The sequence below is a fragment of the Lepus europaeus genome, chromosome 1, assembly GCF_033115175.1.
Source record: "Lepus europaeus isolate LE1 chromosome 1, mLepTim1.pri, whole genome shotgun sequence".
Taxonomy (NCBI): domain Eukaryota; kingdom Metazoa; phylum Chordata; class Mammalia; order Lagomorpha; family Leporidae; genus Lepus; species Lepus europaeus.
In genome coordinates this window covers 26,160,338-26,187,353 of record NC_084827.1, presented here as the reverse complement: position 1 = coordinate 26,187,353, position 27,016 = coordinate 26,160,338, and the positions used below count along the sequence as shown (strand labels likewise).

General features: G+C 39.3%; 1 protein-coding gene across 5 annotated transcripts in view; it reads right to left on the bottom strand.

The window, feature by feature from the left end:
* CADPS2 (calcium dependent secretion activator 2) overlaps window positions 1–27,016 on the bottom strand; it is a 628,355-nt gene that overhangs the window by 358,647 nt on the left and 242,692 nt on the right. For all 5 annotated transcript variants that reach the window (XM_062206262.1, XM_062205893.1, XM_062205984.1 and 2 more), the window contains exons 4-6: window positions 14,446–14,526; window positions 6,603–6,839; window positions 558–679 (exon numbers count right to left, since the gene is read on the bottom strand). In XM_062206262.1, coding sequence (XP_062062246.1) covers window positions 558–679; window positions 6,603–6,839; window positions 14,446–14,526 — 440 coding nt within the window. The remainder of the gene's footprint in view (window positions 1–557; window positions 680–6,602; window positions 6,840–14,445; window positions 14,527–27,016) is intronic.

Sequence of the window (27,016 nt, the reverse complement as noted above, 5' to 3'; positions counted from 1 at the left end):
AGAATATCTTCCAAATTTAATTACATCCACTCCCAGAATTTCATACACCAAACTATCAGCAAATAATGGCTTTATCCTCTTCAATTACTATGTGGTAGTCATTAACTGGTTCTCTAACTCAGGATGATTAACTGAAATATTCCAAGTCATTGTGCAGAATAGTGATATCTATCCACACAGACATCACCGTGGAATTATAACATGAGGAAACAGAAAAGCTATCAGACTACAATTCCAGTAACTGAAAGAGGATCACATATTACCTTTTCTATAGCACACGATAACACATATTTCCCTTACAAATGTCTTACGAGCATTTTATTGCCTAACGATTAGCTTCCCATTTGCATGCTGGATCCTCTGTACTACACAGAAATTCTGCCACGGTTCTAATTATAACATCATTATCCAGAAAGGCACACACTGATTCCAACACAGTTGAGGTAAAGCTAGCCAAATACCAGTTTCAGAGTGTAATACCATGTGATTCTGCAAATAAATAAAGGTCATTTCTTTGGAAGGAGAAAAACAATCATTTTCTTTTTCATCTAGCTTACTGTGGCCTTGATGCTTCAGCTTGGTCTGTCTGCAGTTTTTCTCCTCCTTCCACCTCCATTGTACAGTAAACAATTCGATTGGGAGCCACTGATTTCAAACCTTGTACTTCCATTATGACAATCTGAAGATAAAACAATTGAAGAACATTAAGTCAGGTTGATAGCAATGGACAGAAACAGCAGCATAAACTGCAGTGAGAACGACCAGTTGAAAAAACTGGTAACATCCCTGCTACTTTATCTTCTTTTTAATCTACCTCTTTTCATAGAGAGTATAGTAAAAATGATATTTTCAGGAAGTCTTCTTTCTGAGAAAATATCTTCTGCCAGGGAGATATAAATACAAGCACTAGTGAATAAAATAAAATATGGATTCAGATCTTTAATGAATTAAGGCCAGCCTGCAGGAAGCAAAGCAGAATCACCAGTGGAAATTCAAGATGGCATTGTAAAGACATGTTCAATGTCACAGAAAGTGATATCATATTTATTAGTGGTAGACACTGTGATTGTCATACCAATCTATTGATATAAATATCAAAATTTCTCTATTTACCTATTTTAGATGACTTATACATAAGCTCATGCCTTTATGAACTAATATTGTAGTTGTACAAACAAGAATGCAGCCAGCAAAACATTTATAAAAACATTATCTAATTCAATGATAAAAATGTTTTTCTCCTTTGAAATTTGTTTTATTAATTTTTATGCTTAAATTTTGTAAATTGAGAATGCTTATTTTGGGGTTGGCGCTTGTGACATAGCCGCTTAAGCCATGGCCTACAGAGCTAACATCCCATATGGGTGCTGTTTCAATTACGACTGCTCCACTTTCTTTTTTTTAAAGATCTATTTTATTTACTTGAAAGAGTTACAGAGAGAGGTAGAGCCAGAGAGAGAGAGAGAGAGAGAGAGAGAGAGAGAGAGTTTTCCATCCGCTGGTTCTCTCCCCAGATGACTGCAACAGCCAGAGCTGAACTAATCCAAAGCCAGGAGTCAGGAGCTTCTTCCTGGTCTCCCACATGGGAGCAGGGGCCCAAGCACTTGGCCATCATCTCCGGCTTTCCCAGGCCATTAGGAGGGAGATGGACTGGAAGTTGAGCAGCTGAGACTTGAACCAGAGTCCATATGGAATGCCTGCACTGAGGCTGGGACTTTAACCCGCAGAGCCAAAGTGCTGACCCCTGCTCCACTTTCAATCCAGCTCCCTGCTAATGTACCTGGGAAAGCAGTGGAAGATGGTCCAAGTTCTTAGGTCCCTGCACTTACATGGGAGACCAGGAAGAAGCTCCTGGCTTCATCATGGACCAGCCCAGTCACTGTGGTCATTTGGGGAATGAACCAGCAGATGAAAGATCTCTGTGTCTCTCCTTCTCTCTGTAACTCTGCCTTTCAAATACATAAATAAATCTTTAATTTTTTAATTTAAAAAATTTTTAACAGAGATATGACAATTTGGTTAGTTAAAATGTACAGAACAACAGAATTGAGTACTGCAAGATAAATCTAAAAAACCCTAATGGCACATTACTGTTGGCACTGTGTCTTCTCCTGGTGTTTTATACCCAAATTGCAAGAAAGAAGGGAAGCTTGTGACTGACATTTCTTTTTTACCTCTGCCCCAAGCTAACTGGACACAGAACCTCCTAGAACACACAACTTGTGAAGCAGAATTCTGCTCCTCCAAACAATACCCGTGTCTGTGCTGATATTGTTTAATCCTGCAGCGCTACCATTTTCAAAAGATGTAAATTCTGTGATAAAATCTATACATACAAATAAAGCAACACAATTCTAACATCTGTCAGAAGAAAAAAAAATATTAGTGATGAAGGCAGCCAAAAATTCTGTGGACAATCAACTAATCGAATGTTAAGTTCACTGTTCGAACAGCTCCCAGCAAAATTTGATAATGGAACTACAGAAAATAAAATTGATCTGCTTCATCTCTTCCAATTTCTCTGTGGCAATGTAATAAAATAGTTTTCTTTGAATGAAGAAGAGGGGGAGCATGTACAAAATAGTAAACCAGACAACACATTTCTGAGTAACATACACTGACCACAGTTATGTGTAGGTGATTTCAAACAGCACCGGGCAGTATGGAAAAATTGGAAACCACGCACGGCCAGACACAGGCAGTCAGAGTCGCTTAGTCCAATACCAAAGGAAAAAAAAAAAACAACCGTATTCATGTTACTGATGCTGTTCCCCACACAACATTCAGAATCATTACTTCAAAGATGACTACCTCGACCCAGAGGAAGCTCCTAGCTCCTGGCTTCAGATCAGAGCAGCTCCGGCTGTTATGGCCAATTGGGGAGTGACCAGCAGATGGAAGACCTCTCTCTCTCTCTCTCTGCCTCGCCTTCTCTGTGTAACTCTGACTTTCAAGTAAAATAAATAAAATCTTTTTTTAAAAAAAAGATGAGTATTTTAAAAAATATATTTTATTTATTTGAGAGGCAGAGTTACGGAGAGGGAGTGACAGAGAGGTCTTCCATCTGCTGCTTCACTTCCCTCACCTTGCTGCAATGGCTGGAGCTAGGTCGATCTGAAGCCAGGAGCTTCTTCTAGGTCTCCCACACTGGTGCAGGGGCCCAAGCACTTGGGCCATTTTCTGCTGCCTTCCCAGGCCATAGCAGAGAACTAGATGGGAAGAGGAGCAGCTGGGACTCAAACTGGCACATATATGGGATACTGGCGCCGCAGGCAGAGGCTTAGCCTCCTATGCCCCAAGTATCTATTTTTCTAGTTTTCCTTGCATCTTTTTAAACCTATTATTGTAGGGGTGTCTTATGGTTTAGCATATATCTTGCTTTATTAGGCGGCATGAATGGACACATCTACAAGTAACCCTGTATGGCTAAATGCTGTTTAAGAAATACTATGCAAGTCTTTAATTCCACAAACATTTATTGAGTCAGCTGTGTGTCGGGCGCTGTTCAATATTTAAGTATAAATACATAAATAAATACCCTTTCTGCAGCTTACAATCTAGGACAGAAAGCCAGATAAATAATAATAAACAATAAAAATATAGTTATATGTTTGTCGACAAATATTGTGGTAAGTTAAGGTTGAAACTAATATGGTATAGTGGTAGAAAGGAGGGGTGGGTAGCAATTTTAAAGAGAAGGTGAGATGTGAGCAAAGTTTTCCACATCTGTACTTTATTCCTTAAACTCAACATTCAGTTCTACACTTGATGTTAACCAAAAGGCTGAGAAGCAATATATTCAGTTCTAAAAAAAAAAAAAAAAACCTTCTCTACTGGACAAGTTCAAAGCCTGACTAATGAAATGTGAGGGCTCTGAATTGGATTAACTGCATGCCTTTCAGAATTCTTTTAGGCTGAAATCAAGGTGCAATGCTTGCTTAACAGGCCAGGAATGAGTATTCATCCCTGTGGTGCTGCTGCCGATCGCCCTGATGCTGGAGGAGAAGTCATTTCCTATCTCAGATGTCCTACAGATATGCACTGGACAGTTGTCATCAGTCAACACGATTTTATTTTGTTGCTCCACACACAACTCATACTTAAAATAGTGTGGGCACCCAAGAACAGATTTTTATTATACTATGGCCTGAAAATATTTGCCTTCAACAGACATGGCAACAGAGGCTGTTAAACAAATTTCATAAATAATAAATGCTTCTCAGACTCTGCAAAACAAAGCTTGAGCTCATATTCTGCTCCTACCACAATTACACTGTTAACTTAGCAGCTCTTTCAGGCATTGGCAATAAAGCACAGAGTTTAAGCTTCATTTAAACACTGACATATCAGGCCAATTTTGTTTTCATGGAGAAAAAACAATTTAAAATAATTTAATTTTTTTTTGACAGGCAGAGTGGATAGTGAGAGAGAGAGACAGAGAGAAAGGTCTTCCTTTTCCGTTGGTTCACCCCTCAGTGGCCGCTGTGGCCGGCGCGCTGCGGCCAGCACACCACGCTGATCCGAAGCCAGGAGCTTCTCCTGGTCTCCCATGTGGGTGCAGGGCCCAAGCACTTGAGCCATCCTCCACTGCACTACCGGGCCACAGCAGAGAGCTGGCCTGGAAGAGGAGCAACCGGGACAGGACCAGCGCCCCGACTGGGACTAGAACCCGGTGTGCTGGCGCCACAGGCGGAGGATTAGCCTATTGAACCGCAGCCTCCGGCCTAATTATTTTCAATTATTTAAGATGTTTTAACAACAGAAAAAAAGTTCTAAACTGCAGCTCTGAATGTCTAACAGAAATTTAATGGTGGATTTATACATCCTAAAAGTTATTTCTTTTAAATTTTTTTTCCCATCAATGAATTAAAATGCTACACTCTTGTTAGAAAAATGTATACTAGTTGTCAACATTGCAGTACAGGTTTAGCTGCAGCCTGTGATGCTGGCATCCCATTTGAGCACTAGTTCGAGACCCAGCTGCTCTACTTCTAATTCAGTTCCTTGCTAATGTACCTGGAAAAGCAGCAGAAGATGGCCCAAGTCCTTGAGCTCCTGCCACTCTTATGGCAGACCTGGATTGAATTCCTGGCACCTGGCTTCTGACAGCCCAGATCTGGCCACTGTGGCCATTTGGGGAGTGAACCAACGAATGGAAGATGCCAATCTCAATCTCTCTCTACCCCAAGTCTCTCTATAACCCTGTCTTTCAAAAAATAAAATAAATCTTAAAAAATTAAAAGTGTATACTAAAATGATTTTTGCTTCATTAAAAAAAAAAAAACTTAAAGAAAGGAAAACCAAAGTCAAATTTATTTGGTAAGGTCATTAGGAAAACCCAGGAATGAGCCTGAAATCAGGAGAAAGTTGTGTATTTCTAGTCTAACACTAAATTTAATCCATTAACATACAAAGAAGTCATTAACCTGGAAGTTAAAAAATGAAGGGGCAATTGTGTTATCTTGAACTTGATTTTCTCTTACAGAGTTGAGTAAATGAAGGGAAAAGAACAAAAGTAGACATTTGCTTTTTCTGCCATAAACCAAATAAGTCAAACACCAACAAAGAAATACTGAATTCTACTTCCTAAGACTGTATGTGATTTTATTTATTAATCAGCAAATGCAAGCAGTAGTACCAGGAATAGAACAATACAAAAAAGGACCTCATATAAAAGATCTATAAACTTAAGCTTGACCTTCCTAGTATTTACTTACAGAACAGACTTATGAGGGCTGGGGAAACTGACATTTAAACTGAATAGTAATCTGGTACTCCTAATTATGAGGATAAAATATTTTCTTTTGTACTTTACACAAATAAGTTCTTCTAGAAACTAAAGATGTCTGCAGTAAGTGGGTATGTGTATGTATGATGATATATAAATTCCTAGACATACATCAAGATTAGCTCAGATAAACAGATTAGCAATTTAGAAATGTAATTATGAAAAACACCAATAAGTAGCTGTACTGAGTATCAGAACATTTGGTTCCCAAGATTTGTATAAAAGGGATTAAACTGAAGTATGGGGCAGCACAATTTTAAAAGCATGACATTTGTTCTTGTTTTTGTAATATTTACTGTGCCTACAATGAAATTGAAAGCCCTGGAAAGGAAGAATTCTCTAGTGCTCACCCTCTATAGTATCCAGTATTGTGCAATGCCACTGGTTTATTTGATTTGATTCTGGACAGATAACCCCACAGGTGAAATAGATTAAAAACAGGGTTACCCAGAAGCCTGAAAGGAGCTCCAAATTACAGAGGATTCAATTACACGGTTAAATCCTATTTTCACCCCAATGTGCCTTGATGCTTACTTAATGAATTAACTTACACTAGGCCTAGCTGGCATGAAGAAAGCCCACATTCTCAAATTTTTCATTATTTAATTTTAACACTGCTATTTTGTTTTGTTTTAAAGGGCAGTTTGCATTCATTCATACATACACTCTTACTACCAATCAAATGAAGAATAATTTAATAACTTCAATATATAATCTACCACTTTAAATTCCAAACATTACCACAAAGGTCAGCAAAGCTTATTGCGTGGCTTCATTTATGCTGTCGGAAGCAAACCTGGATCGAGCCTCTTACCTCTAAGGTGAATGACAGTACCACGTCGGACTTGGACAGCTGGATCTCATTCTCATCTCCTATGTCCAAAAATGCCGAGTTCTGTGAACGTTTTAACTTTTGTAATTTAAATTCTGGACCACCTTTTGAAACTGGGAGACTCTCCAAATTGGCCATTAGCAAATTCACTGAAGACCGCAATTCTTCTATGTACATAGCCTCCATTTCTTTTGATATAAATTTGGGGAATTTTCTTTCCTTGAAAATAATGTTTAGAATAAAAATGTTACACAAGTCACATTTCAATTCAACATCAAAGATTTTCTGACACATACATTCCACTGTTTTAGAAATGATGATACTCTCAATATAATGTGTCTATTCTACTTTAATCAGCAGGTTTAAAAAGCCTCAGACTTCAATGACTTTGAATCTATCTTAAAGGTACCATAATTATGTACTTTACTGAGGATCATTTTGGTACAAAATCAATAACATAGATATATTTTCACATTAAATTTATTTTTGATAAGATTTCCTTAAGGAAAAACAAATTCTGAGAACATGCATGTAAAATGTTTTAATATATGAATAAATCTTAATGAGCTACCATTAGCTTTGAAATGCTTGTGGTAACTGGTCTATAAGAAAATGTTCAGAATACACAGCTAACAAACATTTCAACAACATGTCTCTCTCTTGCCATAGGTGTGCACCATTGGGAGGGTCTACTTTTCATAAATAAGCATTCAAATGTAAACTCTCCTATTCCTAAATAGTAATCTGGACACATTTTAAAAATCAGTTGATCTTCATGTTATATCAGTGTACCAAGATCCCTTGCGTACATAAATTTGTAGGCTGTTTTCATTACAGTTTAGAAAAAAAATTACATTTGAAAAAAAAGATTAACCTATGACAGAAACTGTTAAGTGTAAAAAAGAATAATAATCAGTTTAGAATATCCTATTCTCTTGGTGTAATTCATTAACATTACCATGCAATCCTTTTATCTGTTCAGAGTTCTGCTTCTGTCACTCAATTAAAGGACATTACAAATGCTGATATTTAGATAGGTAGTGCCAAACTTCCTCGGAGCAGATTATACCAACTTACATTCCCCAAACAGCGAATTGAGGGCAAGTTCTCCCTTACACTCCAGGCTGTTTAGCCTTTGCCCACCTGGCTGTCAGCTGTTATCTCTTAAAGGTAGAGGTTATCCAGCTTTACAGCAGGAAGCCTGGCATAACGTGAAAGCCCAAAGCAGCCATCTTTCAAATGACTGTCTAATGCCCCAGAAAATGACTGCCTTCACTGCTGCGTCCCTTGATCATTCAAAATCTAACCTAAGAAATCCGCATCTCTAACAGGACTGGATGGTGCCTGCTCTTGTCAATCAGCACCCACAGTCTCTGGCTCCCTTGCCACAGTTCATTCATGGGATGGGAAGAAACATCTGGCATCAAATCATGAATCAGTCCCAGAGTCTCAGGCCACCTGTTTATTTTTCCACCCTCCCCCAAATACAACCCCCACATATTCCTTTTAAAAATCATTTCCATATAACCAATATGAAAACTGCATATTATTTTCACAAGATATCTACACTAATAATTAATTTTCTCTGGGACTAGAATTGTGGCGCAGCAGGTTAAAGCCCTGGTCTGCAGTGTTGGCATTCCATATGGGTGCCAGTTCGAGTCCCAGCTGCTCCACTTCCAATCCAGCTCTCTGCTATGGCTTGGGAAAGCAATGGAGGATTGCCCAAGTCCTTGGGCCCCTGCACTTGTGTGGGAGACCCGGAAGAAGCTCCTGGCTCCTGGCTTCGGATCGGTGCAGCTCTGGCCATTGCCGGATTTATTTTTATTTATTTGAAAGAGTTATAGAGAGAGGTAGAGACACAGAGAGAGGTCTTCCATCCGCTGGTTCACTCCCCATATGGCTGCAATGGCCGGAACTGCACCAATTCGAAGCCAGAAGCCAGGAGCCTCCTCCCAGTCTCCCACGCAGGTGCATGGGCCCAAGGACTTGGGCCATCTTCTACTGATATCCCAGGCCGTAGCAGAGAGCTGGACTGGAAAAGGAACAGCCGGGACTAGAACCGGCACCCATATGGGATGTTGGTGCTTCAGGCCAGAGCTTTAACCCACTGCACCACAGCGCCAGCCCCTAAATAAATCTTTTTTAAAAAATTAACTTTCTCAAAGAAGATCTTAGGTAATGTTTTAACAATCCTCAATAGTTTGATGCAGCATTTTAAAATAGTAAGTTTGCAACACAATAAAGGCAAAAGAAGATAAAAAGACAAAATAAACCATAAAAACATGTTTATATTTTGGGGCTACCTTTAACAGTTGTCAGAAAAATCATCTAAAACTCAGATATAAGACAAAAAAGAAATAAGCAGGTCTTTTCAATGTAATTTGAAGCAAAAGCCACCAAATGACGTTTGGGGACAATGTATTTACTATTTATTATTCATTAAAAATTCTAGACAGTGCCATATTATCTTATAAAATTGTGTCTGGTAAGAAAACTCAGGATCTACAGTTTAAGTCTGTATTAGAATTAAAATCAATTTTATATTTAATCCATGAATCTACTGTTAACAAGCCCCCCAAATATCAAATGCTCTTTGGACTTATTTTAATATCTAACTGGTGTGACCATGAATCACACATTGACTAGAAAGTTTATTGTGTGTCCATTTGATACTTGTATGAAGGTCATAATTTTGACTCATTAAAATGATATTTTAGCAAAGCAAAAGGCAAATATATGACATATTTAAAAGTTGTGATACATATATTTTCTTTCAAATTTCCATGGTGTTACTTTATGGAAAATATAGCATTAGAAGTATGAAAAAATAATCTATTTGTATTTAACTAAAACATTTCATTCAATATCATCTGTCAACCAAGAGACTGGCAGGCTTTTCCAAAATTGACTTTTTTTATCTGTATTTTCAAACTTGGCATGGACTCAACTAGACTAGAATTTATTTTTCTCTGAGGAAACTCACAACTCTGTTTTAAAGCTTTGAAGTTTATTGATAGTATTTCATCAGCTTTCTTTAGCCTGCTTGTGTTGCTTCCCACTTGGAAATAACAAAAATAATTGTACATCAGACGAGTACACGTATTAAATTTGATCTCTTTGATCAGAATTGAATTAGACACAGTGGTATTTTCTAGTTGTGTAACTGAGATGCTGCAATAAAACATGGTTTAAATGTCCTGATTTCACCTACTATAGAGCATAGTTCACTATGGCTGCAACACAGCATATACAAAAGCAATATTTGTTTCATAAACAATTTCCCATTGGTTAAACTTTTTCACTTTTTTATAAATTTTATATAAAACAGATTTTTGTGTACTTCATATATACAGTTTTAAGAATATAATGACATTTCCCACTCTCCATCCTCCTCCTTTTCCTTTTTTTTCCAATTTTTCTCAAGTTTCCTTAACTACCTATTCGATGACATCTGGGGTTGAGATAGTTAGCTACTCCAAGCAGAACTCTGCTTTGTTTCCTTGCCTATACAGGTTGAGTATCCCTAAGTTAAAATGTGAACCCAAAGTAATTCAAAACCCAAAACTTTCACATGCTGACATGACTCCATAAATGAAAAATTCCACACTTGACTTCATGTGATAGGTCACACTCAAAACTCTGAATAAGCCACCTATGAAACACAAACGAATTTCATGTTTGTACCTAGGTCCTATCCTCAAGATATCCCATTATGTACAGGCCAAGTATTCCAAGCCATCACCTCCCACAAAAAAAATCCAAAATCAAGGCCGGCGCCATAGCTTAACAGGCTAATCCTCCGCCTTCCGGCGCCGGCACACCGGGTTCTAGTCCGGTTGGGGTGCCAGATTCTGTCCCGGTTGCCCCTCTTCCAGGCCAGCTCTCTGCTATGGCCCGGGAAGGCAATGGAGGATGGCCCAAGTCCTTGGGCCCTGCACCCGCATGGGAGACCAGGAGGGGAACCTGGCTCCTGGCTTCGGACCGGCGTGATGCGCCGGCCGCAGTGGCCATTGGAGCGTGAACCAACGGCGGGGGAGGACCTTCCTCTCTGTCTCTCTCTCTCACTGTCCACTCTGCCTGTCAAAAAAATAAAAAATAAAATAAAATAAAAAATCCAAAATCAAAAGCACTTTGGATCCCAAGCATCTCACATAAGGGACAATCAACATGTTAAATGTAGGTTGTAGTCTCTGGATCAAGGCATCAAGTGAGCTGCCACTGGTTGTAAAGCTGATCTCAATCGTAACTAAACCACCAGAGTGTTTATATGTTTTATTCCAAATTATAGTAGATTCACATTTATTCTCATCAAACTGGCATTGAGACAAAGATTTTTGCTTTGCGATTTTATAGATATTATGTCCTGCTGATTTGTGAAGTGTGGAAGCAGGTGTTTCTGACGGTCAACTATAAACGATTAATAAACCACACTCTCCATTTCTCAGACAGATAGGTAGCAGATATAAGGGCGTGAGCTCAGGCTCTGGAGTCAAGGCCAGGGTTTAAGGTCTGCCTCAGCTACTTATGTGTTATGTAAGCTTGGTGTAGTCAATAATCTACCATAAGTCTCAATTTCCTTATTTATAAAATTCATGGTTTGGCCTCATAGGTTTATAAGATGATCATAAGGACATACAGCAACAAGGTCAGTAAATTGTAATTAGCCTTGCAGGTCTTTCATTAACATGATTTCAATTTGCTGAAATTGAAATGGAAGCAATGAAGCCTGCTCTATCTGTTGTGTCAAACTTTTCACCAAAAAGTGTCTTATTTTGGGAGGTATTTTTTCCTTACAACCCCATCAATTTCACTTCTTTAGGCACACTTATTCAACTTTATCAGCATCTCTGAGAGAGCTTTGTAGGGGGAGTGGTCCCAAAAGAAGAAGGCTTCACATGTTCATTACTGATCTTTTCTTCTCACTCAGCCCATGGGTTACTGGCAAGCTTTGTCCTGCTCTGACATGAGCTCAAGTACACATCCTAGGCTTTCCTTTGTGTTCTGTAACTCTGTAGAAAATCATTTAAATTTTATTCTAAAGCATGACATATTCATCCAGGCCTCTGCAAGAGTAAGTTTAATTTATGACAACACATGCAGTCTCAGGTACCATCTATATACAAGCAAGGAAATTAAAAATATTGAGCAAAGTTCAGTGCCCTGCCTCATGCTGTCTGGTGCATCTCTCCGGATTTTCTCTTAGCTTCAGGTCCTTAAGAAAAGCCAGGTTCAATAACACAGGCAAAGGTTTCAGGTAAAGCATTTTTCCATCTAAAGCTTCCAATAGTTTCTAGCAGTCTGATTTCTAGTCTATGAATTCTACATTTGATTCTTTAGGATGATTCACTGCCTCTCTCCCTCTCCAGGGGACATTAATGAGGGATGCTGTCCCTTCATTCACTGCCCTTGGGGTGACTATTACCATCCATTTCCTCATTCATAGCACCCTGTATCTTCACACATCTGGAGATTCTTTCTCAAGTACCTCTGGAGTGACTTTCACAACCCATGCTATCCTTATTACCCAGTTTCTCCCTACTTCCTTCTTCTTCTCTGTCTCCAATATCTGAACCTTTTCTGTATCATACATTTAGATAAACATTAGCATTCTCAAAATGCATATTCATAAAAACATACTTTCTCTGCAGAAGCACACAAACTGTTAAAATTAACCACATGGGATATATCTTCCTGAGTGTTGGAAAAGCCCACCATCCTGACTTGAGAGCTGGTTACACACAGTGTATATATCTGCACTCATCAAGCTGGAAACTAAAACTCTTTTTTTTGGACAGGCAGAGTGGACAATGAGAGAGACAGAGAGAAAGGTCTTCCTTTTCCATTGGTTCACCCCTCAATGGCCGCTGCGGCCAGCGCACCCTGCTGATCCAAAGCCAGGAGCGAGGTGCTTCTCCTGGTCTCCCATGTGGGTGCAGGGCCCAAGCACTTGGGCCATCCTCCACTGCACTCTGGCCACAGCAGAGAGCTGGACTGGAAGAGGGGCAACCAGGACAGACCCCGGCGCCCCAACCGGGACTAGAACCTGGGGTGCCGGCGCCACAGGTGGAGGATTAGCCTATTGAGCCGTGGTGCTGGCCCAAGATCTGTGCACTTTAATGTCTGTTTTATGAGACAGAGAAAGGAAAAAAGAAAAATAGACATACACATAGACAGATAAGAGATTTATCAGAAAGTATAACTATATATTATTCAATTATTTGAATATTATTCCAAATTTTTGCTCAGCAGAAGAGAAAATCTTAAAGTAATCAACATCACTATAGCCACAATTTTATTGGAAATGATTAAAACTTTTATATAACTGAAATAAATTGATTTGGACAATTAAGTTCCATTCGATCTAAAAACCTTAAGCACTAACTTAAGAAACTCCTCAGGGGCTGGCATTGTGGTGCACCAGGTTAAGCCACTGCCTGCAGCGCTGGCATCCTTAATAGGCACTGGTTTAAGTCCATGCTGGCTGCTCCACTTCTAACCCAGCTCCCTGATAATACACCTGCAAATGCAGTGGAGGATAGCCCAGGTGCTTAGGACCCTACACCCATGTGGGAGACCTGGAAGAAGTTCCTGGCTTCAAACAGGACCAGCTCTAGCCATTGCAGTCATTTAGGGACTGAACCAGTGATGGAAGACTTCTCTGTCTCTCTCTCCCTCTCTTAATTCTTCCTTTCAAATAAATAAAATAATGTATAATAAAAAGAAACTCCCCACTTTTGCTTGAAATCAGTTTTTCACAGTAACGCAGGGATTGTACAAATAAAATAATTACAATATTAAAAAAATCATTTTTTTCTGCCAGACTCTTTCCTAGAAAGTTCAAATCACATTTTCATGGATTTAATAATGCAGTCAAAAATTGGCAGCACTCTGTGCCAAGCACTGTGGTAGGTATTTTGAAATATATTACATGATTTTGCAGATTTTTCCTGACTATACTCTGCTTGGTGCAGTATTAAAACTCTTCTAGATTTGGCTGCTTGTTGTACCTGAGCGAGTACAAACAAAGGAGCTCCACACATTGATAAAATTTGATGGTCCTTTATTGCCAGTGGTGGAAAGTGGGCTCATGCCCTAAAGAACTCTCGACCCTGAAGCCCAAAGCAACAGGGTTTATAAAGGCAAAAACCACAAAATTGGAGGGGAATTCATGGTTGCTAGGAACAGGGGGGGAAACATGGTTACCGGGGTCAGGCTGACCTAAAAATCTATGAGAAACTAGTATCAATTATAATCTTGACAATACCAGTTACAATCTTAACAATTCCAACTATAATCTTGACATTAATCCAGGTATTGGTTTTAATCATATGTAGGACATAGACAAATTACATTTTTATCATTAACCCAGGTGTAGCCTATCTACTTCCAAGCTTGAGCGATCATGCTAGGGGGTTTCTGTGCTCTGCCAAGTGTGATGTAGTGGACTGCTGTTGTTCAACTGTTTTAGATCATAGTTTCAGACCAGAGTTTCACAGTGTCAGAGGGCACCTTCCCAGAATGGAGTCTCAAGTGCTCCAAAACGGAGTCCCTACTGTCAAGGTGTTACTTCATGCATTCAGGCATTGCATTTGCAAAAGTTACCACTGAATTCAAACATTCCCCATATTAAAGTTTAGATATCTAAAATGGATAATAGGTTCCATTTAGGTAATATACTTTCAGATATTTGAGACTAAGAGGCAAACATGTAGTACACAAAAAGATAAGTTATGCTGCCATTCTTTACTTAAATGGAACTCCTTCAGCTGTCCAAAATCTAAGTAAAGAGATGTGGTGACATACATTACAGTCAATAGTTTACCTTTGCCATTTTCTCTGCCAACTGCAGCCGGCCATCAAGCTCCCTTCTGATCTGGGCTGCTTGTTCATCTGCATTATCCAGCTTAAAAATAAAAAAAAAAAATACATAAATGTGATCATTTAGTGACAGTGACATACAGACTAAAGCCAAGAATAAATCATGCAAAAATGATGAATTCTGTTACCTATTAAGAGAAGACTGAAGGTTATCTAATTATATCAGTATCCAATTAAATTTCTTGCGTACTTTTATATTGTGATTTTGTTCAAAGTAAAAGATAGTAAATCTCTAGAGTTCAACAGCTTATATGTCTATCTTGCTGCCTTTCAAATAAATAAAACTATAAAAAAATGCAATATTAAATGCTCAGGAGAACTTGTCAAGAAACACCCAAAGTAGACTTGACCCATTGCTAAAGAACTGCAAATGGATCATGTTACCTGTTTTTTAAAAAAAAAAAAAAAAACAGCTTCAAAAAAAGCTAGAAAGAGATGAATAGCAGCAATGCTAACTAACAGAATGACAGTATGGGGAACTGTATGAAAAGTCAATGAAAAGGAAGATATCCCAGCCAGCACATTCCCAAGGTTTGCAGGGGAGAGGAGACACACAGGGTGCTTCAAGAAGGGGGCCCTGGAAGAGCAGGACTGGAGAGACGTGGGATGCATCCTGTGTGGCAAGCCTGATCAGGGAGGTCAGGGTTGGGACTTCACTGAGAGGTCTTCAGCAGTGATTAAGCCATCAGATCCCAGCACTGGAAAGAACAGTCCATAGGGTCATGTGGAATCCTGTGTTGGTTTTGGAGGATTTTTTTTCTCTCTTTTTAATAAAGTAAAAGGCCTGAAGATACACTGCTGAACATATGTTTCTGGGGTGAACATTTGGGCCAATGGTTAATACACCAGTTCAGCTTCCCCTGTCCCATACTGGGATACTTGGACTCCACTCCCAGCTCTGACTCCTGACTCTTGCTTCCTGCAAGTATACACTCTGGCAGGCAGTAGGCGGTGGCTCAATAATTTAGTCGCTGCCATTCACATGTGACACTCAGGTGCAGTGATTGGCTCCTGCTTTTGTTGTATCCCAGCCTAGTTTATGGGATCTCAATACCTACCTACCTAACCCGTCCCCCCTCTCTTTCTCTCACCAGCTGTTACAGAAATTAATGGAATAAACTACTATTCTGTAAGGGAATGCAGGCATCCTAAACAGAGGCTTAACCTGCTGTGCTAAAACACCTTCCCCTGAAATTCATTTTGAAGCAAGACACAGTGTTTTCCTCAAGAAATAATCAATGTAAAGAGTTTCTGTGCCACCTCAAGTATTAATAGTTTTATTTTAATATGATCTCAAATCAAACAATTTTCATTGTATCTAAAATCAAAATGATTTAAATTAAAATTGAATGTAATTTATCAAGGAAAATGATAGTATCTGTTCCAGATAACTGAAATCTCCCATTTACAAGCTACTAAAAATGAAAATAACATATAAGAACACTGTCACTACAATAATGTCTCAAATACATTAAATGAAGACTCAATTGTCTTCTGATCTTTGGTTAAATTCTGATATTTTCTCCACAGAAAAATAATAAAAAGGTTACCACTTGCATCTAAAGTAATTATAGGTCCCCATCTAGATCCATAAAAAACCCAAAATTTAATATGTTAAAACAAGACAGGGCCCGGCACTGTGGTGTAACAGGTAAAGACGCTGCCTGCAGTGTTGGCATTCCATAAAAATGTCGGTTCAAGTCCTGGCTGCTCCACTTCTGATTCAGCTCTTTGCTACGGCCTGGGAAAATTGCAGAAGATGGTCCAAGTCATTGGGCCCCTGCACTCATGTGGGAGACCCAGAAGAAATTGTTGGCTCCTGGCTTCGGATTGGTGCATCTCCATCTGTCGCGGCCATCTAGGGAGTAAACCAGAGGATGGAAGACTGACCTCTTTCTCTTTCTCTGCCTTTCTGTAACTGTGCCTTTCAAATGAATAAATAAATCTAAAAAAACACAAAATTCAGCTCTTCAGACTTCACCAAAAAACATTATCTACCATTTTAAATACTTTCAGATTAACAGCTCTTACATAATTTTCAGCAGAATCATTTGAGTTATTTATGGGTTTTGCTAATGTTTTCTTTATAAGAGACTTTTTCCATTCCTTTAAAAAATATTAATGCCTTAGCTGAATTTGCCTGGAAAAAAAATGTAGGCAAGAAAGATGCAGGACATTGCTAAGCAAACCACCTTCTCTTGATGAAGGTAAATTTTCAGAGAACAAAAGGGCACTAACTTTGGTGATCATTGGTGCCATTTTGTGTAATTAGAAGAGCACACTTGTAGACATGTTTATTTAAAAAAAAATGGCAAAGCTAATATAACAAAGACAGTGAAGAGAATTCTAACTTGTCAAGTAAATTGTTCAACTTTTCTTTATTGTAGAAGTCTTGGTTTAATTTCCTATGTTTTGCTTTCTTAGGCATGTTGGGGATTACCTTCACTTTTTTTTTTTTTTTTGACAGGCAGAGTGGACAGTGAGAGAGAAAGAGAGAGAGAGAGAGAGAGAGAGAGAGAGAGAGAGAGAAAGGTCTTCCTTTTCTGTTGGTTCACCCCTCAATGGCCGCTGTGGCTGGCGCATTGCGGCCGGTGCGCTGTGCTGATCCGAAGCCAGGAGCCAGGTGCTTCCTCCTGGTCTCCCATGCGGGTGCAGGGCCCAAGGACCTGGGCCATCCTCCACGGCCCTCCTGGGCCACAGCAGAGAGCTGAACTGGAAGAGGAGCAACCAGGACAGAATCTGGTGCCCCGACCGAGACTAGAACCTGGGGTGCCAGTGCTGCAGGCGGAGGATTAGCCTATTGAGCCACGGCGCCGGCCAGGATTACCTTCACTTTTAACATAAAATTTGATTGGAAATTATATAATTTAATCTTAAGAAATGTTTTCTTAATAGTAGACATTTTCAAATTGAGATAATTGCAGGTTCTTGCACAGTAGGAAGAATAGAGAACTATTTAGTGCATATTCTTTCCAGTTTCCCCTCATGGAAACATCTTACAAAGCCACAGAGTGGATAAATACATAGTGCATCCAGGATATGACTGTGATACAATCACCCGTCTTGTACTGATTTCCTTGGCATCAAGTTCTATACAATTAATCACCTACACAGGTTCTCACATGCACTGACAAGACAGTGTGTAACACTGTGATGACCCCTCATTACATCCTTTTTAAGATTTATTTATTTTATTTGAGAGGCAGAGAGAGAGAGAGAGAGAGAGAGAAAGCCTGGCATCCTCTGGTTCACCCCTCAGATGGCTGAAACAGCAGGGGCTGAGCTGCCAGGAATCCAGAAGCTTCCTCTGGGTCTCCCACACAGATGCAGGGAGCCGAGGACTTGGGCCACCTTGCACTGCTTCCCCAGGCCACAGCAGAGAGTTGGATCAGAAGTGGAGCAGTCAGCACTCGAACTGGTGGCAATATGGGATGCCAGCACTGCAAGGTATCAGCTTTACCCACTATGCCACAAACCACTCCTAGCCCTTTCTATCCAATTTGTGCCTGGTTTTAGTAATAATGTGGCTCATTTTACACGATGTTTACAAGTAAATTCTATTAAAGAAAACAGGATTTTCTTTTAATTTCCATTACACAACTAGTGATGTGCTCCCAGATATTAAGATTTGTAATCAGAGAAGACCTTCCAGTCTGGGGTATTAATCTCTTTGCAATCAGAGTACTCACTGCCTGCTGACACTCCTCTATGAGAGTGCCTTCCAAGCACTTACTGATGGAGAAGTATAGCTCCAACCACTTCTAGGAGTCCCAGACTTACTTTCTCAACTACCTATTTACCACTGTAACTTGCACAAGCAAAAGATATATTGAACTTAAGAAGTCCAGAACGAAATCTAGATTTTTCTGACCCCCTACCTAATCATTCATGAGAAATGTTGCATCTTAAATGGCACTGCTATCTACCCAGTTCTCAAGCAAGCCAGAAATCTAGGTGTCATCATTAATCTCTCTCACTCTTTCAAAGGCCACATCCAATCCAGTGAGAGTCAGGTGAAATAAAAACTATAACCATGTAGTTGAGGCCTAAGTGACCAGAATTCAGGTTCTGTGACTCTTTAGCCACATTTCTCTCCAAATGTGTGTGTATCTGTGTGTGTGTGCACATCTGTGTGGCAACATGTCTCTCTAGCCATTTTAAGTACATTTCATTTTCCCAGTTCAGTTGCAAACAGTATGGTGGTGAAAATGACCCTCTTCCTTTTCTATAACCTTCAAAGAATTTAAACAAGTGGCTATACTTATAAGAAAAAAAAGGAGGAATGCAGCATTAGACTACAAAATCTTGTTGACACTAGGCCTTAGTGCTGGACTTGGACTATGGACTATGAGACAAACCAGATAGAGATCTGTGGTTCTGGTGTCTGTGGCAGGGGTCAGAGGCAAGTATTCACTCTGCCAAAAAAAAAAAAAAAAAAAAAAAACCAAACCTCATGCTTTAATCTCATTTTCTTTTAATTCTTGATTTCAGCATTTTATGGGATAGAGATTACTTACCTCACAGATGTCCTATCTGGCCCATACCATTTTATGTATCTTTTAAAGAGGGCCATTCAACCCTGACAGTACCAGATGACCAAACCCAACACTGTTCTCAGCAAGGCCCCTAACTAGTTCCTATAACACAGAATATTGTACCACTTTAATTATCAAAATATTTTGCTGGATTAACAAGAATTTAGTACAGAAAACGAATTTGTACTTTCCTCTTGTCCATTGCTCACAGATTACTGCTTGTACATTCAGAATTCTCTAAACCAGGGAATTTCTGATTTTGACCTTTAGGACTCTGAATCTGTTCAAGCTGTGAACAAGATTTTATAGAGATACGGTTTCTTTTCCCTTGGAGAACTGTTTGAATTTCATTGCCTTCTCAAGATTCTCAATTAGATGTTCACTCAAAAGAGGTAAAGAACCATAACTGTGGGAGAACCTTCTATATGGAAGCCTTTATTCTTCTGTTCTGTGAGAGGCTTTGTGGCTCTTGGAACATAAGCAAAACAACACCCAGCCTCCTCAGCCCTACAGGTCATCAGCTTTCTGCTCACAAAAACATGCCAATTTTTTTCAGAGGAACACCAAGATACACGCTCTCAATGTTTACCCAAATGGTCCACCACCACTTCATTAACTCTATTTACATTTATCTTATACCTATTGCAAAGCAAGCTTTGTTGCAGGTTCTTCAGTAGCTACACAAGCTGTGGTCCTCCAGGAGTTCATACTCCAGATTAAAAATCATATGTAAAACAGAATACAAAAAAACTACCATGGGAACTCATCAATGAAAAAAGACACTTTTCTGGGTTGTCAGTGTTGGGCTGGATCTGCAAATATGGAAATATTAAAAATATTGTGGTCTTGACTCAAATCTCAAACCCTAGGCTCTCCTTGCCCAGTTCTTCTTGTGCCACATGCAAGCAGCTCTGGACAAAGGGAAGCCCTCCGATATCAGCAAATTCCCCTCAGAAGAAGTTCTAAAAATGGAGTCTTTTTAAAATGCTTTTCATGGCATAGCAACATTGCCTTCTCTGATGAATCCGTTTTCTGGAATTGGGATGGCTGTCTTTATATTAATTTTGTTGATCACAGAATGGGGAAATCAGTAATTGTGTTTTTCCATAATGATGTCTTTGTGGAGTCTGACCATTAAGTGATTTTTTTTTCTTACCACTAGAAGAAAAACCTAGTTATTCTGGAGCATCTGGAGAGTTGAACATAGGAGGGTTTTGCAGGGTCCTGTATTCAAAGAAGGCATGGAGGCTCCATGCTCCTTCCATCATATTTTGCCCTCTCTATCTCTTCATCCATACCTTTTGTAACATCCTGTGGAACAAACTAGCAAACATTAAAAAAGGAATTAACCTTTTTCACTGAGTCTCCTCTCCAGTTACCTCATATTCTCTTTGAATGAATTATATTGCTATATTCTTACAACACTTCTTATCCTTATGCATGAACAATACAAGTATACTAGGGTTTACAATGTTATACACATTTGGTGTTTTCACTGAGGTTTATGCATAACTCGCTTTATTTCTATGATCTATAAATTGTGTGATTTACAGATTGTATATCATGAGAAATAATTTGTACAAACCTAATGCTAATTAAAAAAACACTGCTCAACACTACTGCTTATCTTATAGTCTTCTAAGAGTCTGCTGTTTCATATATTCATCAATGCCAAATGTGGGTGACTTTTGTAACATTGTCTCAAAACACTGACACAAGCTTTAAAAAGTATTAACAAATTAGTTTACTGCATCAACATAATTGGAAATTCTCCACCAACACTTGAATCACTAATTATTTATCATACAAATAGAGTGCAACTGTGTCTCCTGTGTTCTTTACTGGTCCCTGCAGTCTTTCAGCCCACAAAACTACATGTGTGGTCCTGGGCTGCTCTAGACTTCTGTGTGTCTACAGTCTTTGCTCCATGCAAGGGCACAAGTTAGCACACATCACTGGTGTCACACCTCAGCTCTCATTCTGTATGGTCAATGCCTTTCAGACATCTCACAGTGACACCAAACTGAATCTGAACCTCAACATGGTTTCCCTATTTCAATATGGGATTCCCATAATCCTTGACAAGGCTAAATCTCAGAGGAGGAAGAAAGGAGTGGTAAGAACAAGGGAGAAGGTAAGAGGAAGAAAGAGAAGGAAGAAAAAAGTGAGAGACAGTAAATGAATGAGAAAATTAAACCCAAACACCTTAGCCTAGCACAGGCCCTCCCATATTTTGTAACTAATTTCTTAGATAATTTTGTTATTTATAAAAACTAGTTCATTCATTGTTTACCAAGCATGATACATTTCCAAGTCACGTATTTTGCTTGTGTTTCTCCTGCCTGGTATGCTCTTAGCTACCTTCAATCTCTAGATCACTTTACAAATCTAAGATAACTATCTAAAGTAGTTTAGCAACAGGGCAGTTACTGTCTGTGTCAGGCCTTTAATAGCTGTCTTACTGTTCAGTTTTCTTAGGTATTTAGGACCCCTACTACAAATTGCTATGTATGCTCCTTTTGATTTCAATTTACCCTGACAATAGGAATCAAATATATGCCCAGTGTTGGGATTCAAACAACTCATCTCAATTTTAATGCAAATAAGAAGTATTCCACCTGTATTTGAAAGGTTTTGGACCCTAATACCCCCTCTATGTTGACCATCTTCCATGAGGCAACGCCTGTCAAAAACAAAACCAATAGCCACATCTCCATTTTCTTTGCTCAACAAGAGTTAGCTAACTACAGCAGATAAATAATATTCCTTCTGTAATTTCATACAATAAAAATAATATGAGGAAATGAAGTTGCCCTTAAACTCTCAAGAGCAACATATTCCCTGTATGATGTTACATATGAAAGAATCAGGTAGCATTCTTCCTACAAGATGCAAAGCTTTTAAATAGTACCCTTATATCTATCCTATAAATTATGCATAAAAAAATCTGACTCACAAATAGCAGTTCTTCCATGTATTCTTGTAGAACAGCTCTAACAGCCTTAAATATTCATTTCCCAAACCACACTTTCCTTTGAATACTTAAAACAGGGAAAAGATGAATGAGTTAATTAGATATAAAATTACCCTATGTGAATTGAACTAAACTATATTAATAATGGATCAAAATGTTCAAAGGCAAGAGTATAAGAAATTTAACCTCAAACAGAAAAACCATAGGCCTTCTACAGCGTAGTGAATGTACATATATATTCTCTAGGTATATATGCATTTGTGTGTATACATCTAAAATGACAGCTATAATTTGGCAAATTGTTGTACATCAAGAAATTTTCTTTAGTATTTAACCTGGTATTATCATTTCATTTTCTGGGCAAAATCAATATTTTCAAGCAATTATTTACTAACTATGCCTACTTGAATAAGACAGCTGAATCCGTGTTGACATTAATAATGAAACAATGCCAGGGCTGAGAGCTTACCACTAAACAAAATACCACAGACACTATCACATTGCCAAGGCAGATTAGAATTCTACCTTCACTCAGACTAATAAGAAGTAACTTAATTCATAACTTGGTACATATCATGAGCTGTTCTAAGCTGTTATAATCATTATTGCACTTATACCTCTGGAATAGGTCTTATCACTGTCCTACATTAGTGGTGAAAAATCTGAGGCACAGGCTGGCTTATACAATTCTCCCACAGCTAGAAATTGGTAAGGAGTACAACCAATTTTTGAATCCTGCAATTTGACTCCAGAGTTCAACTTAACTGCCCCACACTCTCTTTTCATTCTTCCAGCCATTTACTATGCATGAGTGCTCACCACAGGAAACCCATTAAATAGAACTGTACAATAAGTACAAAGATGCATCACATACTCATTCTATGCTGAAACTGCTACATGCAGTTGAAGAGGCATAAGAAATGACTTATAATGCACAGGCGATGATAGGCTTTTGGATTAGGATAGGAAACTTTGAATTCTTCATGGATTTTTTTTTCTCCTCAAAAGTTAAAAACAGTAAGTTGGGGCCAGCACTGTGGTGGAGCAGTAAAGCTGCCTCCTGCAGTGCTGGCATCCCTTATGGGCACTGGTTTGAGTCCCAGCTGCCCCACTTCTGATTGATCTCTCTGCTATGGCCTGGGAAAGCAGTAGAAGATGGACCAAGTCCTTGGTCTCCTGCACCCGCATGGGAGACCTGGAAGAAGCTCCTGGCTTCGGATTGGCGCAGCTCTGGCCATTGCGGGCAATTGGAGAGTGAACCAGCAGATGGAAGACCTCTCTCTCATTCTCTCTCTCTCTGCCTCTTCTTCTCTCTGTATAACACTGACTTTCAAATAAATAAATCTTTTTTTTAAAAAAATGAGTGAAGGCAGAGGTAGGAAAGGCTTCGTGGAGGTAGTGGAATTTCTCTTCAGTCTTGAAAAATAGAGAAGTGGAAACTTCAAGAGAAGAGAATACTACGAGGTAAAATTAAATCCAAGAAAACACAGGGTATGCAAGATGAAAGGGTAGTGATTCAATTTACCCTGAACACAGGCCATTTAAAGCATTATTTCATGGAAAGGCCCAACAGGAAAGCAGGTGCAGTACAGACCGTATGCAATAGTTGTTGAACACTTGACCAAGGAGCCTGAACTTCACTGTGCTGACAAAGAGGAGTCATTTCTCTCCCTCTATTCAAAGTAGGGTCATGAAGAGTGAGGGAGAGCTTCAAAACAGTAGTCTGGCAGCAAGTACATGAAGGACTGGAAGCAGAAAGCAGGCTGGCAGTTACTGCCATGTTCCATGTGTGAAGTGGGGAAGTCTCTGGCTATGGCAGTGACCACGGCAGTAAGACAGAAGGAGCAGATAGCACATTATTTGAGAGGATGCAGGGTCTGGCAACTGGGTTGGGAAGAAAATTTAAAAGTCAAGGTTCATGATCATGACTACTCAGAGGATAAAATGACATTAATGGGGAGAATCAGGATTTGGATGAGGTTAAATGACATTCTGAGTATCTACTGCTGGAGAAATTTCAGATTCAGTCGTTTATCATGGACTTAAGTGACAACAGTGGAAGCAGGAGCTGATGTACTGAAAAGGGAAGCGGAGGCAGTGGTTCTCCAAATAAGCATAATTAATTTGCTTTTCAAGACTGTGATATTTTTCACATAGTGCAACAACACTTAACAGCATCTAATTTCTCAGAGTACAAACCCATAGATGCATTTCACATCCTACAGCTCTTACAGACAGATCATGTGTACAGTATGAACTCTATACCTACATAAAGGTTTCTGCAATCAGTCATTCGACCAATGGCAAATAAAAACAAAACTATCTGTACTGAGAATGTATAGATAATACTTTTTTCCTTGTCATTAACCCCTAAACAATACAGCATAACAACTATGTACATAGGGTTATTTTAGTATTAGGGATTATAAGCAGAGATGACTTACAGTACATGGGAGAGTATACAAAGGTTATATGCATATACTATGCAACTTTATATGGGATTTCAGCATCCACAGAAAGTCCTAGAACCCAGCAATCTCACATGGAGTTCACAAACTCCTGAGGGTGATGCAGAGACTGAGATAAAAATACGGTTGTTCAACTGAATGTCTTCTTCATATTAGAATCATGAAAACACTTTTCCAAAAGGAAATGGCATATTATTAAACATTTAATAATAGAAGCCTTTCCACCAGTTTCCAACAAATAGCTAGAATTAATCACTGCCACCAATTATATAAGTAAGCTCTTACTAGCTAAGGTGGTTAGGGCAAATGGAAGCAATTTAATTTTCTTTTTGTTGTCAAAAGCAAAGAAGAGGGGATGGCACTGTGGCGCAGTGGGTTAATGCCCTGGCCTGCAGTGCCAGCATCCCATACGGGCACCAATTTGAGACCCGGCCACTGCGCTTCCAATACAGCTCTCTGCTTTGGCCTGGGTAAGCAGTGGAGGATGGCCCAAATCCTTGGGCCCCTGCACCCACGTGGGAGACCCAGAAGAAGCTCCTGGTTCCTGGTTTCGGATTGGCACAGCTCCAGCCATTGCGGCCATCTGGGGAGCGAACAAGCGGGTAGAGGACCTTTCTTTCTTTCTCTCTCTCTCTCTCTCTCTCTCTCTCTCTCTCTCTCTCTCTCTCTTCCTCTGCCTCTCTGTGTAACTCTGACTTACAAATAAATAAATCTTTAAAAAAAAAGCAAAGAAGATTTAGGATGTGGCTTAAAATACTGCTATTTAGATGATTCTCAAATCTCTAATCTTTACATCTCATTAAATTTCTGACTTGTATACCCAAGTCGCCTCCTGCTTTAACACAGGCAACTCATACTTCGATTCCAGCATGTACAAAATAAGACTCTTGATCCTTCCTCCCAACTAAAAAAATCTGTGCTTCCTGAAAAGAGAGACCACTATAAACCAAGAGCCTGAAGGGGCCGGCACTGTGGTGCAGTGAGTTAAAGCCCCAGCCTGCAGGGTCAGCATCCCATATGGCACCGGTTCAAGTCCCGGCTGCTCCTCTTCCTATCCAACGCTCTGCTATAGCCTGGGAAAGCAGTAGAAGATGGCCCAAGTCCTTGGGCACCTGCACCCACATGGGAGACCTGTAGGAGGCTCCTGGCTCCTGGCTTCAGATCAGCTCAGCTCTGGCCATTTCAGTCATGTGGCTGGGGAGTAAACCAGCAGAATGGAAGACCTCTCTCTCTGGCTGCACCCCTCTCTCTAACTCTTTCAAATAAATAAAATAATTCTTAAAACAAGCAAACAAACAACAACAACAAAAAAAAACCAAGAGCACGGAATAGTGTTTAACCAGAGTTAGGACTGTTAAGAGAACACCCTAACAGCAGATGTCCCATTTATATCAAAATTAATAAAAACGCTGTATCAGAGAAATACTGACAACCACCAGATTCTCCTAGAATCTCTTGATTTCATCTGATTCCTTCCCAAGAAAGCAGATCATCCAGCATTTTGTAAACTGAAATTCAGAGTGGAATGTGAAGCACAGTACAGGGCATGGAACCAAGAAGATGTAAAATAACAATCTCAGGTGAAGTCTAGCAACATAGCAACTCTACAGGAAACAGAGAGGCAACAGCATGCCCATAAAAGACCTACAGCAAGGCAATGGCAGAACCTTGAAGGATTAATGTGTAGTTCTTAGTCCATTTATTCTTAAGACAACACTGGCCCATGCCCATAGGAGGGATAAAGCAGGGCATGACCATCTGCAACCCATTCCTTAGACCACAGAGAATTTGTTCTGTCACTCCTTTGTTTTATCTTCAATAGGGCACCCTATCAAGAGATAAATTCCAAGCTATTTCATCCAGCAAATTATAGGGCAGTGTTGATACTTAAGTTCTTTCCAAATCATTAACTTCATCTCCTGCTACTCCAGCAACATGGCCAACATAAATTCCTAAGTTCCAAGCCATTTCACTCTTCTAGTGTCTGCAGTAATATTTTCTCCATAAGGTAAATTTCAGCCCATCTTTTAAAATTTGGAAATTATAACCTTCTTAAAACCTTCATTAAACTCTGTTTAAAACTCCGAAAGAGAAGTATGTTTTCCACACTGCCAAATCTTCTCTCCTCCATGGGTACACAGCTGGATTGTCCTCAGCTCACTTTCCAACTAGATGTTGCAGTTGTATAAAGGTATCAGATGGAACATCAGGCCAGCAACCCTCAACCCTCACTGCTTCAGCATCAGTAGCGTTTTAGAAGATTTTTAGACACTGGACTTCCTCTGCATGGACTGCTGTATTCAGGCTGAGGTAGGACCGAGGAATCTAGTGGTTTTCAAAGCTAATCATTTTTAATTTTTTAAAATCCTCATATTTTAATTGTTTTTCATGATTAATGAAAATATTCTAAGATATAAACACAGAAGTATAGTTTTTAGAAAGAAAATGCATTTTTTTTAACCAAGGAATCAAATTAATTTAACTAAAATGAAATCCATACAGCTTACATCATGGCATATTTATTTATAAAAGAACTAA